This window comes from Microtus oregoni, unplaced genomic scaffold, assembly GCF_018167655.1.
Source record: "Microtus oregoni isolate MIOR12 unplaced genomic scaffold, Mior012 000007F_ref0000211, whole genome shotgun sequence".
NCBI classification, from domain to species: Eukaryota; Metazoa; Chordata; class Mammalia; order Rodentia; family Cricetidae; genus Microtus; species Microtus oregoni.
Genome location: NW_024543066.1, coordinates 3534925 through 3550316, shown reverse-complemented (window position 1 = coordinate 3550316; position 15392 = coordinate 3534925). Strand labels below are relative to the sequence as shown.

The following is a 15392-nucleotide window of genomic DNA, read 5'->3' as shown; positions in this document are numbered from 1 at the left end:
GCTTGAGGTTCATCTTACACACACACACAATAGACTCACTTAGAAGGTTTGAGGTTCATCTGTCATGGCAAGGTTTTGATTCTTTCAGAGGAAATTGGGGAGTGGGGTTGCTTTCTCTGGGTATGTCATACCAAGAAAATTTCTTCTGCTTTCTGTCATTCATCTGTCACTCTTTCTAGGGTGCATTCCGCGGCTCTCAGTGCCAGCATTCACACAGCTCTCTAGAATGGACCCGGAAATCTATGGGCACATTTTATATCCCATTATTCCCCCCACCCCCACCCCTGGATAGTTGCTGCTTTAGCAAATAGCTTTTTATCTAATAAAAAGGAGGTTGCCTTTTAAAGTAAAGATTGTACTTCATGGTACAGGAAAGGTGGGGTGTTGTCCTCTTTTAATATTGTGTAACAAGCCCTGGGGTTAAAAGAACATCAATCAAGTATTACCTCTCATGATTTCCATGGGTCAAGAATGCACCCAGAGCACAGTAGGGACCCATGTCTTTGCTCTACGATGGATTGCCACAGTAGCTCTGCTGGGGCTGTTGGCCCATTGCAGGTCATTCTTTGCAAAGGTAATCAAGGGGAAGAGGGACTCAATTATATAATTAATGTTTTTATTATATATTATATGTTATATATCATTAATATATATATTAATAAACAAGATGTTTGAGGCTTGCCATATGCTTTGGAGAAGGCAGCATATGTCTTCTTTTTTAAGAGAGGTTACATTTGAGTTTCTGATATTAGAAAATTTTGGAAATCAGGGTTTATGGGCATATTTTGACTTTTGGGCCTGGGAAAGAGCTGCCTGTCATTTCTGTTCAACCTGTTGCTATTACGTCAGCGTCTGCTGTGCTTGTCAATCCTCAAGATTCTTTGTACTAGCATATTTTCATCCCCCCCCCCATTCCCTAACATCTTGAGGTTTGAATTCTCAGCATTGAATTCTCAGCAGAACAACATGGCATGCTGTGATGTCACCTTCTTCTCCATTTAGTCATCAGCCTCCAAACACTCCTTATATACCCCTTCCAGCTCTTTCGGACTCTGAGGTCTTTGATCTGAGGAGATAAAGGGAGCCCTTTCTCCAGCATCCCTTTTATCACCTCTGTGTGATAAACAGTCAGTGGATCAGATCTGCTATAGAAAAATGGGGAAATCCATATGGATCTCAAAGCAAAAATGACATCTCACAGATCACTACTATTAAGATTTTTAGTTCAACCCATCCCAATCTGTTTATGTCTGTAAGCATTCATGCATTGTCTTCATAAAAATGACTATATTGTAAGTATCATTATACTAAATTTATAGCCACCTTTATGATGTATTCTATAATGTAATTAAAACAGTTTGATTGAGTTTAGAGAGATGGCTAAGCAGTTAAGAGCACTTGTTGCTTTTTCAGAGGACCCACATGGTGGCTTACGAGCATCTGTAACTCCAGTCCTGGGGCATGCAACTCCTCTTCTGGCCTCTCTATGAACACCCAGTGTGCAGGAGGTGCCGTATAAGTATGTAGGCAAAGCACTCATCAACACAAAAATACAGGAATCCTTAAACGGCACATCTTATTAACTTTTTAATAGTCTATGCCTTTGTTCCAATGTGCACACATGAGTGCAGTCACCTATGGAACCTAGAAGTGTTGACTCCTTCAAGGCCTGGAATTACAGAGGGTTCTGAGCTGCCAGTGTGGGTGCTGAAAACAAGCTCAGGTCCTCTGCAAGAATAGTACATGTTCTTAACTGTTGAGCCATCTCTCTAGCCCTCTACAGTGTTATTTTCAATATGATAAAATTCTTCATCTTTTTTTCCTCCTCCCCCTCCCCTACTTCTTCTTCTTCTTCTTCTTCTTCTTCTTCTTCTTCTTCTTCTTCTTCTTCTTCTTCTTCGCTTTTTTATAACTGATATTCCTCACCCCCTTCTCTTATAATCTTGCACAATCAACAGCCTGGGAGAAAGACATCTATTAAATTTGGCCATTGAGTCGTCTCCCTTCCCATCTGGAAGTCAGGAGAGTGTGGTGCCTGTCGTTGCCTCTTGCCCTGAGCTGAGCTCAGTCCGGAGGGCGTCCTAGGGAAGTGCTGCTGCAGGAAGCTCATTTGCCCTTTTGTCTTGTAGGACACCGAGCATGTGGTGCCCAGCCAGTCCGAGTGCCAGAGCAGAGCGGGAACGCCAGCTCACGAGAGTCCACAAAACAGCGTATTCAGGTGCCAGGATACGGTGCGACTTCAACCGAGGTAAGTCTTTGTTTAGAAGTTCCCCTGCACCTCTGGTTTGCTTCCCGAGGTGCAAACCTGTACGCTTGCCACCCACATGGGAGGCAAGGAGTCCTGATTTTGTTGCCATTTCTCACAGTCAGAGAAGCTACTTACAGGGGCCTTGAAGGAGAATCATTGCATTAAAGAGAAATGCACAGGGCCTTCCTCCTCTTCTGTTTGAAGATCCTAAGTCCTAAGACTCTGTTGAAGTACGGAGCGGCGGGCTGTGTCCCGCCACCCGGCTAGCTTTACCCGAAATAATTACACGGAAACTGTATTCTTTTAAACACTGCCTGACCCATTAGTTTCAGTTTCTTATTGGCTAGCTCTTACATATTGATCTAACCCATTTCTATTAATCTGTGTAGCCCACGAGCTGGCTTACCAGGAAAGATCTTAACCTGCGTCTGTCTGGAGTGGGAGAATCATGGCGACTCCTTGACTCAGCTTCTTTCTCCCAGCATTCCGTTCTGTTTACTCCGCCTACCTAAGGGTTGGCCTATCAAATGGGTCTAGGCAGTTTCTTTATTAATAAGAAATCACTCCCACATCATTTCCCCTTTTTCTGTTTAAACAAAAAAGAAAGGCTTTAACTTTAACATAGTAAAATTACATATAGCAAAACAGTTATCAATCAAGAATTACAGTTACAATATTTATATCTATCTTATCTTTTATCATAACTAAGGAAAACTATAACTATCTATTCATTCTTCAACTCCATCAAAGACTCCAGAAGGATACAATACTACCTAAGTAAACAAGAAATAAGAAAACTCTAGAAATGACAGAGACATCTTGCTGCCTGGACAGTCACCCAAAGTTCTTTTGTATGGTTGGGGCATCCATCTTCAGCCTTCAGGCCCATAGTATCCAGCAGACATTTCCATGAAGCAGGAAATTTCAAAGACAGTTCAGTCACTATCTGCTGTGTCCTGCAGAATGTCTCGCAGACTCTTTCATGAGTCATGAACCCCAAAAGACCGTCTCACCTTTAGGCAAGTTCAGCAGTCCTCTCTCTGCGGGTTCTCTGTGTCCATTTTATACAACAGTCCAGGCAAGAGCAGTTTCTTGCCCAAATGGCTATCCAACTCCATAAGGATCCTCTTCGATGCCCATCTTCCTCTCGAAGTAGATTGGTGCCACCAGGAGCAGATATGTCTCATTGTCATGAAAAGTCCTAAGTTATTAAAACATTAAATGCCATATTCTGCAGTCTTTGAAAGATATGAAGAATGTCTATCTAACTGAAATGTATCTCTATATATCTAGAAAATCTAACTAACATGACTACAAGCTTGACTATTACTGATGATTATCCATTAACCTATATTTCTTAATTATACATTATATTTTTAAATGAACTACACAATCACAATACCTTAATCAAGATCAGAAATACATATACATATAACAAAATTGACTGTAAAATCCACACCAATGCAAATTACTCATACCTATATCATTTCCCCCTTTAAATGTAAAAGAACATTTACAAACAATATTTTGGGAACATGGGCGCAGTTTTTTCTCTCCAAACTGCTTCCTGCTGAATGGGGGCGCTGTTAATCAGGTCATTTAGGGTGTAACCTGTGTGTCAGGTTCATCTCAGTTGGCAGTTGAGTGAAGTAATTTTGTGAAGATGTTCACAGCAACTTTTCGGGAGGTCGTGGTCTATCATACCAAATTGGGATAGAAGAAATCCACAGGGTCTGGTCCTCTGTGAAAACAAAAGAAGACCCTTTCCAAAGTATCATATCCTTAGACCCAAATTTTGAAATCGTAATACCTTTATATCCATTCTGGTTTAGCTTGGCAGCCCATGTAATGAAATGTCTCTCTGTACTTAGCTCCTTTATAGTCAAAAATTTTAAAGAAAGCACAATGTACATAATCCAGACTCTCTGTGAATTTTCCATTTTTACATGGCTTATTTTTCTTTATTTCTTTTAATCTCTTAACTATCTGTACTCTGTCTCTTTAAAGACTTTACTTTTTTTTTTTTAAACCATTAACTTTATCCTCTATATTCTTTTTCTTCTCTCTCTCAAGCCTACGTACAATCATCCAACAGTGTGGTCTTTTATGTCTGAATCTGTTTTATTGTGAATCTGTAACATTTTTTTTACTATCCAGGAGCATTTATTAAAATGTTAAGCAGTTCTTAAAAACTTAAGTTGCACCATGTACAGGTAATACGGTACCGCCTGTGTCCTGCCCAGTTGAAACCTTAAATGCGCTGTTTTTATGGTAATTACGGTAGTTCCTGCCTGAGACCATCACAGTTCAGCATGGCAGAGCTGAGTCAAGCCGCTCCTGCCTCAGAGCCATTTGGTGCCTCTGAGCCACACACAGTTCCAGGCACACAGCAATCCACATTGCCATCCAGCAAGCCGTAGAGCTTTACTCCAAATGTTCCATTTAAAAGCTCTGTCTCCCAAAGGAGCCAGACAGAGATCGCAATGGCGGCATAGCCCAGAAAGCCGGCATTTTAAAACAGCCAGTTTTTTCCTGCTGGTGAGTCAGGACAATTTCTTTGCGGCACACAACCCACAAACAGCAAAAAGCTGTCTTAAATTCTCTCTCTCTCCTTTTTAAGCCCTCTCAGGTTTTACGTGGAGTTCATTAGCATGTTGGGCGCCACTCTGTTGAAGTACGGAGCGGCGGGCTGTGTCCCGCCACCCGGCTAGCTTTACCCGAAATAATTACACGGAAACTGTATTCTTTTAAACACTGCCTGACCCATTAGTTTCAGTTTCTTATTGGCTAGCTCTTACATATTGATCTAACCCATTTCTATTAATCTGTGTAGCCCACGAGCTGGCTTACCAGGAAAGATCTTAACCTGCGTCTGTCTGGAGTGGGAGAATCATGGCGACTCCTTGACTCAGCTTCTTTCTCCCAGCATTCCGTTCTGTTTACTCCGCCTACCTAAGGGTTGGCCTATCAAATGGGTCTAGGCAGTTTCTTTATTAATAAGAAATCACTCCCACATCATTTCCCCTTTTTCTGTTTAAACAAAAAAGAAAGGCTTTAACTTTAACATAGTAAAATTACATATAGCAAAACAGTTATCAATCAAGAATTACAGTTACAATATTTATATCTATCTTATCTTTTATCATAACTAAGGAAAACTATAACTATCTATTCATTCTTCAACTCCATCAAAGACTCCAGAAGGATACAATACTACCTAAGTAAACAAGAAATAAGAAAACTCTAGAAATGACAGAGACATCTTGCTGCCTGGACAGTCACCCAAAGTTCTTTTGTATGGTTGGGGCATCCATCTTCAGCCTTCAGGCCCATAGTATCCAGCAGACATTTCCATAAAGCAGGAAAATTCAAAGTCAGTTCAGACACTATCTGTTGTGTCCTGCAGAATGTCTCGCAGACTCTTTGCATGTGGAGAGGAATTTGCTCATCCCTCTGTTTCATCCGGGAGAAATTTAGAGCTCATTTGCCATCTCTGATGCTGCTGACGTGTGATGGTTGTATTTGAATTCCCATCGTGACAGCTGTTCTCACCTGAGGTCTCATTTGGTCTTTATGAGCTCAGAAAGCTGCCACTCACTCACAAAATCCATCACGTGGAGGACCCAAGGCTGAGGGACTTTAAGTCACTTCCCTGATCCTGCACAAATCCAAAGAGCCGAGCTGGAATGTCAGCCTCCCGTGTGACCACGGCAGGACAAGTGCATTCCCCATGCTGAGTTGAGAGTCGCTGAGTGACCTCAGTCCAGAAGCAGCCCAGGGCTGGCTTCGGCCCCACTAGACCTCCTGGAGACAGCCCTGAATCCAGAGCCAGGATCTGGGTGGAAAAACGCCTGCAGAAGGTTGGCACGGTGCTCGGACAGGAGCTTGGCCCGGCAGCTGTCTATGGAAAGTCTCTTCTAGAAATAAACAGAAGAAAGAATCCAACAGCTCTCTCGTATCAGCTGTCTTGTAGGACCCTGTGCTAGGATCACTGTAGCCATTACTCAGGGAACAGGTGATGCTGGGCTTCTGAGAGTGACCTTTAGAATTTTGTTTTTGAAGGCAGTGCGGTCTAAGTGGAACAAGCTCTGCAAACGCGGCCTGTGTGACAGTTCTTTAGACTGTCCAACATACTAAATTTAGGAGCATGGAACCCAGAGGGTGGGAGAGAGCTCCAGAGATGGTGGTCCACTCTCCAAGGGGACTCACAGGCAGCTGTTCAACTCTGTTGTGGTTGGAATGTGGGAAGCCCCCCATGGGTTTAAATGTTTGAACACTTGGTACCCTTAGCGTGTGAGACCTTGCTGAAGAAAGTGGGACTGTACACTAAGGGCAGGTCTTAGAGCCTGTACCCTATCTGTCTTCTATGTGACTTCCAATGGTGAATGCAGCATGCATGTGGATGCAGTTGAGTTCCTGTCACTGTGTTTTGCCCACCACGATGACCTTTACCCCTTAAACAGTGACCCAAAGCGAGTCTTCCTGCTCCACATTGCCCCTAGTAGGGATGCATTCTTCTTCAGCCATTGCCAACTTAGGGGATCACGTTTGGACTCAGTGTTAGTTCCTCACTGACAAGGTCTCTCTCCCTCCTGTTGGAGGCTTCATTGCCACAGACCTCATTTCATCTGGCTTAACTCTGCTGTTGGGTGACCAGCTCCCCCATCCTCCCACCCCAACAGCCCGGCAAAGGCTGTTCTCAGCCAGAATGAGGTCAACCCGTTCCCATGCATATTTCAAAATAGAATCAAACAAACAAAATGAACCAATCCTAAAGCTAAATCGTTCGTGCTTGCATATGGAACATGAGTGGTCCTTTGGGTGCAGACATTTAGCAGAGACCGACAGGGATGGGGTATTAGCAGCTAAGCTTCTCCAGTTCAACAAACTCAAAACTGTTTTATGTCCTGTGTGTGGCTGGGATACGAATGGGGATATTTTTACTGCGGCTGGAAGATGAATGAATGAGATTCTGTGGTGGTCATTTACACATGACTAGCTAAGAAGCGAAAGTAGAGATCTGGATGGTTCCACGGGGAGCCATGTAGAGCAGTGGTTATTAAATGGTTGGGGGGTGCCGAGCTATGCTTTACTCGTTCTCTCAGAGATTATGGTTAAAAAGAATGAGAGACACTTATGTACATATGTGTAAGATGTTGGCATGTTCCCAGACTGTTTCTTGATTCCAAGAAAAAAAAAAAGGTATCACGTTCCCCATAAGCTTTTCTTATTAAGGGAGACTCTGTGTCCTTTCCACTTAGCAACTCTCCATCCACCCCAAACACCTTGCCATGCATTCTTCCACTTCCACCTTTTCACAGGATCTTGCTTTCTGAGCTGGTGGCATTCCAGAGTGTTCTGCACTCTGCACTGCTGTCAGCAATCACTGGGTGCTGTGTAAGTCACAACTCGGGAGCGATGTTATGCCAGTTAAGATGAGTCCTGTTGGGTTTCTTAGACAGACGAGGCTGGGAACCTTCAACTATGGAGTGATTTATCACAACCATGGTGGTGTCACTCAGGGACATTCTAGTGGAACTTCTAAAAACCTCAGAATATTGCAGGGATCATGAAATGTGATGAGCGGGTGAAATGAGATCTGTGGCTAAACATATCTTTGAGTCAGGCAACCCATATTTTCTCATAACAGTTCTTGTCTGTGTTAATCCCAGCACATGGCTAGACTCAGACATATGTTAATGGAGTTGTGGTCATCACTATCATGAGCATCTCCTCCTCCTCCTCCTCCTCCTCTTCTTCTTCTTCTTTTTCTCTCCTCCTCCATCTTTTTAAAAGATGACCATTTTTTTTTAGTTAGTATACAAATGTGACTAAATGGGTTTTCATTATGGCATTATTATTCCTGTGTATCATCGTAATAATTTGGTCATATTTTCTTCTCTACAGTACCACTTCTGCCAGCACCCATTGTGCCTTCCTCCTTGTAATAGTCCCTTCTGGTTTTATGTTGTACATGTGTTTAAGTCTTGATTCCATATGGAAAGATAATGGGATAGTTTGTCTTTCTTCCTGCCATGTCATAGTTAGCACTTGGGGAAAGGGAACCTCAACTGAGAAATGGCTTCCACTGGAATTGTCTAGGGGCATGTTTGTGGGGACATTCTCTTGATTGGCCTAGGCCCTCCCACATCAGTTAGCACAGTGGGCTGTAGCTTCCTTAGGCAGGGAGACCTAGGCTATTTAAGAAAGATAATTTAGTTCCTGCCTCCAGGATTCTGCTTTAAGTACCTGCCTTGACTTCTCTTGATAGAAATGTATAAGCCAACTGAGCCCTTTCTTCTTGTGTTACATTAGGTCATGGTGTTTAACACTGTACCAAAAAGCAATAGGGCATCTAATATCCTCTCTTGTTCTCCCTTTAAATCCCTTCTTTTCACTAATAGTTCCCTCTGCTCTGCCATATGTATGTATGTGTGTACATATATATGCCATATGTGTATATATGTATTTGAATCTAGACTCTGTGTATGAAAGAAAACATGATTTTGTCTGAGTCTGGCTTATTTTGCTTGACATGATCCTCAATTTCATTTGTTTTCCTTTTCTTTATGTCTGGATAAAGTTGAATATGTTCTGTATTTTTCTTTGTCATTCGTCAACTGATAGCATCCAGGCTGCTTCTCTTCCTAAGCTATTGAAAATAGTGCAGCAATAATCATGGATATGCAAGTATCTCTGTGGTGTGCTGACTTTATCTAGTCCTTTGGGTGTATTTCCGGGAGTGGTATAGGTGTTTGTTTTATTTTTAGGTTTGTGAGAAACCGCCACTCTGATTTCCATAGAGGCTGCACTGGTTTACATTACGGCTGGTAGTGTGTGAGAGTTTCTCTCTCTCCACATCCTCGTCGGCAAGTGCACATGTGCATGTATGCAAAGGTCTAGAAAAATCCAGAAAGCAGAGAGCTGGAATTAAAGACATTTGTGAGAGGCCTCATATGGGTGTTGTTAGCCAAACTTGGGTCCCCTGCAAGAGCAAGCAGACTCTGCTAACTGCCAGCCAACTCTCCATCCTGTACCTTTTGTTTTCTTGATTGGAGTCTTTGTGACTGGAGTGAGATGAATCTCAATGTAGTGTTCATTTGCATTCCCTGCTGCCTAAGGGTGTTGACTGTTTTTCCATATGTTTACTGGTCATTTGTGTTCTCTTGAGAACTGCCTAGTCAGCTTATTCCCCCATTTAGTAATGAAATGTTTCGTTTTTTATATTTAATTTTTATCTCTTCATCTACTCCAGATATTAATGCTCTATTATATATATTGTTGGTAAAGATTTTCTCTTATCATGTCAGTTCTCTTTTCACTTTGGTGTACGGAAGGTTTTTGGTTTCGTAGAATCCCATAATTTCCTTGTAATTGTTTCCCAGGGTATCAGTGCTGTTCAGAAAGTTCTCACCTGGGCTTATATCATGAAGGGTTTTCCTGGATGGCTTCAGAGCTGCAAGTCGTACATTAAGATCTTCGATTTTGATTTTTTTTTTGTATTGAACAAGTGGGATGGTTCTAGTTTCATTTTCTGCCATGTGGATAACCCCTCCAGCACCGTGTATTAAAGAGGCAATATTTTCCCCAATGTGTGCTTTGACAGTGTTCTTGAAAAATAGGTGGCCATAGCTGGGTGCATTTATTTCTGCGCCCTTTATTCTTGTAGTCTACATATCTTGATTTTTTTGGTGCTAGTCCTGTTTTGTTGTTATTATTACGAAGGTATATAGTGTGATCTGATTTCCTTCTCTGGTGCTATGATACTAGCTAGCCCCAGCAGAGTCTTGATGGAGATACAACCTAGTAAAGGGATATGCCAGACTCTGGCCAGGGTCAGAAATGACTGAAAAAGTCAGGATGAAATCTCAACAGGTGTAAAAGGCTACTTTCTTGGAGGTGGGGGAAAATTAAAATAATAAATGTAGCAAGGGACTGAAGAGCTTTCTGTTACTAGGGTGTCTTAGGGGTCATTCATGTTTGGGGTGAGTGTGAAGGGTACTCCTCAGGAAATGAATCAGTCCTTGTAGATGTGTGGAGTCCTGGAGCTGATGGGGATCAAGAGTAGATGCTATATCTGTACCCCAATATTTTATACATGGTGATTGTACCTGCAGCTCCAAGAATTAGGAGCCTTTTTCTCGGTGAGCTGTGGAAGAGCTTCAGGGAGACCTAGGAATAGTTTTGCTAAAATTTGGATGCATGTCAGCTTTCTTGGTTTTCCATGTCAGTGTTACACGTAATCACAAACGTGTGCCCTAAGACAACCCTGGTCTCATAGGTCAAGGTGTGGTGGGGACTGTGCCCTGTGAGAGTGCACTGAAGGGAGGGGCAGGGTAGCACGGAGGATGCAGAAATAGACAGAAGCCAAGAACATCTTGGGGGAATTGTTCTGCCTACCATTTTTCTGTTTATTTATTTATTATTTTAGAAACAATTCCTAAAGTCTGTGTCAGGTGGAACTTGTGAAAAGTTTTGAAGCCATTCTCTCAATCTCCTCTTTTTGTAGGTTTCCCATGGCTGTCTGGAACGTTCTCCTAGCCACCTCAGGTCTCCTCACTGCACTTGGCCCTCTGCCCTCCCCAGCCCCATCCTACATCCATCAGCAGTATAGTGTGGGATCCTATTTGGATGTGTAGTGCGGTCACACGTTTGGCTCCTATAGTGTTGTAAAAGATAATGAGTCCATATTCAAAAATCTAGGTTTTTTCAGCTCTGCTTGCAAACAGCCAAGAATGTGGCTACCTGGGGCTTACCTTCCACCAGGAGACAGCGAGCAGGCACCCAGGAGCAGAGTTCCTTTTTGCTGGACCCTTCCCATTTACTAAAGCTGCTACCTAGCATTTGATTTGTAATGCCTGCCTCAGTCCTTCTCTTCCTGGCAGCTGCTCATCCTGGGAGCTCTGGCTGCAGACAGTTTACTGCTGATATAGTACCTACAGACCAGTAGTGTCTTAACGCCCCCTTGCCTAGTTGACAGTTTACATGTTAACGGGGGCTCTTGGTGCTGCTGAGTGTTTTGCATATGTTTGGCTACTCCGGATGCCCGTTGGTGCCCGGTACTTAATGAGACTGTACAACCAGAGAACTGCTTTCTCCTGGGACCGGAAAACCTACCAATGACTGAATACAACTCTGGTTTTCTAGTTTGGAACCCAGAGAGGCTGTGGCTTGCTCAGGTTCTCACTCCCATGGGACCCAGGGCCAAGACAAGAACCATAAATCATTTGAGAGCAACTTCATGAATATGCATCGGTTTGACTGATTTCTGTTGCTGAAGCCCACGCCCGTCTCATAGTCCCTCAGCGATGAGAAAAGGAAGATTTCATGAATGTCACAGACTGCTAATGGGGAGGGGGGAGTTCTTCCTTAGCTAAGTAAATTTACTTTGGAGAGTGATTAGCTCACTGGTATTTAAAATAATGCATTAAAATTTATGACAGAATTAAACCTTTGGTGTCATAAAAGACCTCCTCTGTATAAACAGGAGCTGTGTCTCGGCAGCTTAGCTGCTGATTAGGCTGCTGGTTACACTGGCAGCTCACTGGCTTATTCATTTGCCCAGCCCTGCTTTTAGAGGATCCCGCGCAAGAATAATGGCCTTTGATGGCTTGTGCTGTTTGTGTGTTTGTGATCCTTCAGATGAAAGGAGAAGCTCACTGCTTTGTTGCTTTATGGAGAGAGGAAGTTTTCTTGGCAGCTACTTTTCCTTGGGGGAATAGATCCTTTTATCTTTTGTTTTGAGACTGTGTGTGTGTGTGTGTGTGTGTGTGTATAGCTAATTTTTTTTAATTTAAAAAATTTTAAATAGAAATGAGCAGAGTCCTAATGAGTTCTGCTTGAAGGGAAAAGGACAGTTGAGAACAGAGCTTTCTAGTAATACAAAGGATGCCACCCCCAGCATGGAGTGTCCCAGGGCAGGAGGGCTGCGCAGGACCATTTGCTCTTCCTAATTGGTGAGCTCCTAGGGGCTTTGTCTGGTGTCTGTGAGAAGGGCAAATGAAGTAGAAATGACAGATAGCTGATCTTGCTGACCTGTTGAGACTCCCTGCTACACACTTGGGTCACGAATGGCTTCTCAGAGTATGTTGCATTCAGCAAGCCCCCCATCCACTGCCTTTCCCACTTTCTTCCTCTCCTATGAACATGGAACAATTAGTAAGATGAGAACATTTGAATTCAGAAATTCATGATCGGGGCTGGAGTGATTGCTCAGCAGTTAAGAACACTGACTGCTCTTCCAAAGGACCTGGGTTTAGTTCCCAGCACTCACATGGTGGCTCACAACTGTCTGTAATTTCAGTTCCAGGGGACCTGATGCTGTCATATGTTGTAGGAGGATGCTTGTTTGTTCCCGGCTGCTCAGCCACAAAATAACCACACAGAAACCATATTATCTGCAATACTGTTTGGCCAATAGCTTAAGTGCATTTCTGGCTAACTCATATCTTAAATTGACCCACCTTCATTTTTCTGTGTATACCCATGAGGCTGTGGCTTATCCGGTAAAGTTCTGGCGTCTGTCTCTGGCTACATGGCTTCTCTCTGACTCCGCCTCCTTTTTCCCAGCATTCGGTTTAGTTTTCCCCACCTAATTAAGTTCTGCCTTGCTATAGGCCAAAGCAGTTTCTTTATTTATTAACCAATAAAAGCAACACATAGACAGGACTTCCTACATCATCTCCCTTTTTCTGTTTAAATAAAAAGGAAGGTTTTAACTTTAACACAGAAAAATTTCATATAATAAAACAGGTATCAAGCAAGAATTACAGTTATAATATTTATATTTACTTTATCTTTTATCATAAGTAAGGACTTTTGGGTTGCCAGTTAAGATGAAAATTTTTTGACTTCTAATTTTCTATGTGTGGGTGTCAGTCTGTGATAATTTCAAACTCGGGGTCTTTAAAGTTGAAACATGTGCTATTTGCTCTTCATTATTTAGATCAGAAGTTTATAAAGAACTGATAAGAAGGCCTGGAGAAAAGGCTCAGCAGTTAAGAGTGCTTGCTGCTCTTGCAAAAGACCAAATTTAGGTTTAAGTTGCCATGTTGGGCAGCTCACAACTGCCTGTAACTCCAATTCCAGAGGACTTGATGTCAACTCTCTGTGGCCCCTGCATTTATGTTTACACGCCTCCAAACAGAATACATAGAGTTAAGAAGAGATAAGTGAGAGAATGTCTTTGGTATGTTCTAAACATCATAGAGAAAGGCTCTTTATAATGCTGGTGCCAAGGGTGGTGATTGTTGCTAATATAATAGCCCTGGCGTTTCCTGGCATTTTGTCTGTGTCTGCATATAGAGCTATTGTATGATATGAAGAATGTTTTGCTCGGGGTTGCCCTCTTGGGATGTACCTTTTGTTTTCAAAAGAGTTCCCGGAAATGACAGTCATAGCACCAGTATACATTCCTGCGTCTCAAGTGCTGCTTCCTAATACAGAGGCTTACTTAAGTCAGTGGCATCCATAAATCTTGAGATGAGATCTGAGGTCAGCCCTGCTCAGCCCTAAGATCGTATTCGCTATGAGACATTCTGAACAGTTAGATGCTTAGCTTCTCTGTCCAGGTTCTTTGAAGTATGGATTAGTCAGGTGCTAGCTGGTCCTTAGTCTTCTCAGGGAAGAAATGTACTTGCTTGTGGAAGTGAGAGTCACTGCAGCCTGTAGGTTTTGCTGGTGTGCCTCGGGGAGAGGAAGGAACCTGGGTTGTGCACACTTGACAATTGATCATAATTGACAGCTGTGCAGGACTCTGAGATGAATACTTGGTTATCAAATATACGCATACGTCCTGTTCTGTATCCTGTGCTGGGATTGGCGGCAAGGACAAATGTTGAACAAAACTCATGATTCCTGCCCCACAGAGCTTACCATCAAAAGTAAATGACTACTAAATGATTGTGAAGATATGGAATCATGAATTGGGGAGTTTCCTATGTCTACACAACAAGTTGTATAAAATGAAGACACATTTGGGAGAGGCATGCATGATATCTAAAAGATAAATGAGTTCATTCAGAGACCAAGAGGATTGGGAAGGAGCATGGTAGGCACAAGGACATCCTGAAGGCATGAGCTTGGAAGGAGCTCAGTGAGTGTGCGGAGCTGGAGGGATGCCCTCATAACCACAGCACAGATGGGACCTGGCATGAGTGGAGGGTGAAGGCATGCACCAGGTTCACTCCTTCCGATGTCATAAGACAGTGTGAGAATGGGGGAGTGGGAGAACTGGGAAGTCTTCACACTGTTAGAGGATGGCCCTTTACTCTTCCTGCCATGTTGTCTAACTCATTAAACAACCACCGGTGAATCCTTAGTAGACTGTCTTAGGATTGTACTCTTTGCAGTGGACAGAGAACAGTGGGTGGTCAGATCTTATGTGTGGTATGCTCTGGGGAAGAAAGGGTAGGGGGACCAGAAGGAGACCCCTGTTACTCCAGTGAGAGATGATAGTAGCTTTGCTTAAGATGGCAGTAGAGGTGGGGAGTGTGGAGAGGAGGGGACAGATAAACAGGTCATTTGCAGTAAGAAATTGAAGCAGTAGTCACATACTGACTGTTGGGCTTGAACGAGATATAGTTTAGGGGACTTCAGCTTCTGTCAGCCACTGGCTCGATGGAAGCTTTTCGTTGATTGAGACAGGGTTCTCCCATTTACTAATTAAATTAAAGTTAAAATGTTGATTTGAGACTAAAATCCGGAGTTAAAAACATGGCCCTTCTTCCACAAACGATTGCATCCTGTGGTTTGGCATTGTCTTGGGGCCAAGAAAAATATTTTAATGCTTAATTGGTTTTGCTGTTTTGAATTCCTGTACACCTCCCCAGAGGGGCCCAGCCCTGCAGCCTGACTCAGCTCGTGTTTCAGGGATCCAGCAAATTGGGAATGCCAGTTTTTATTGCTACCCTTCAATGGCTGTCCACACGCTCACAAGTGCAGATTCTGGGCAGAAACTGTTTTAATATCAGCCTATAATTACTTTTGCATTTTTCTATTGAAGAGTGGTTTTGAGTATTAGCATTTTTATTTGCTGTTTCATGGTGATAGAGGTGTTTTTAGGTGCTGATGGCAGGAGCATGGCAATAGTGATAACACAGTGGAGACAGTGGTGATACTGCTCATCGTGATGTCATAGGTACCG

The 15392-nt window shown here is 42.9% G+C and overlaps 1 protein-coding gene across 5 annotated transcripts in view; it reads left to right on the top strand.

Annotated features, from left to right (window-relative positions):
* The window catches only part of Fam13c (family with sequence similarity 13 member C), a 98338-nt gene that overhangs the window by 28631 nt on the left and 54315 nt on the right, over positions 1-15392 (top strand). For all 5 annotated transcript variants that reach the window (XM_041655673.1, XM_041655670.1, XM_041655669.1 and 2 more), the window contains one exon: positions 2130-2248. In XM_041655673.1, coding sequence (XP_041511607.1) covers positions 2130-2248 — 119 coding nt within the window. The remainder of the gene's footprint in view (positions 1-2129; positions 2249-15392) is intronic.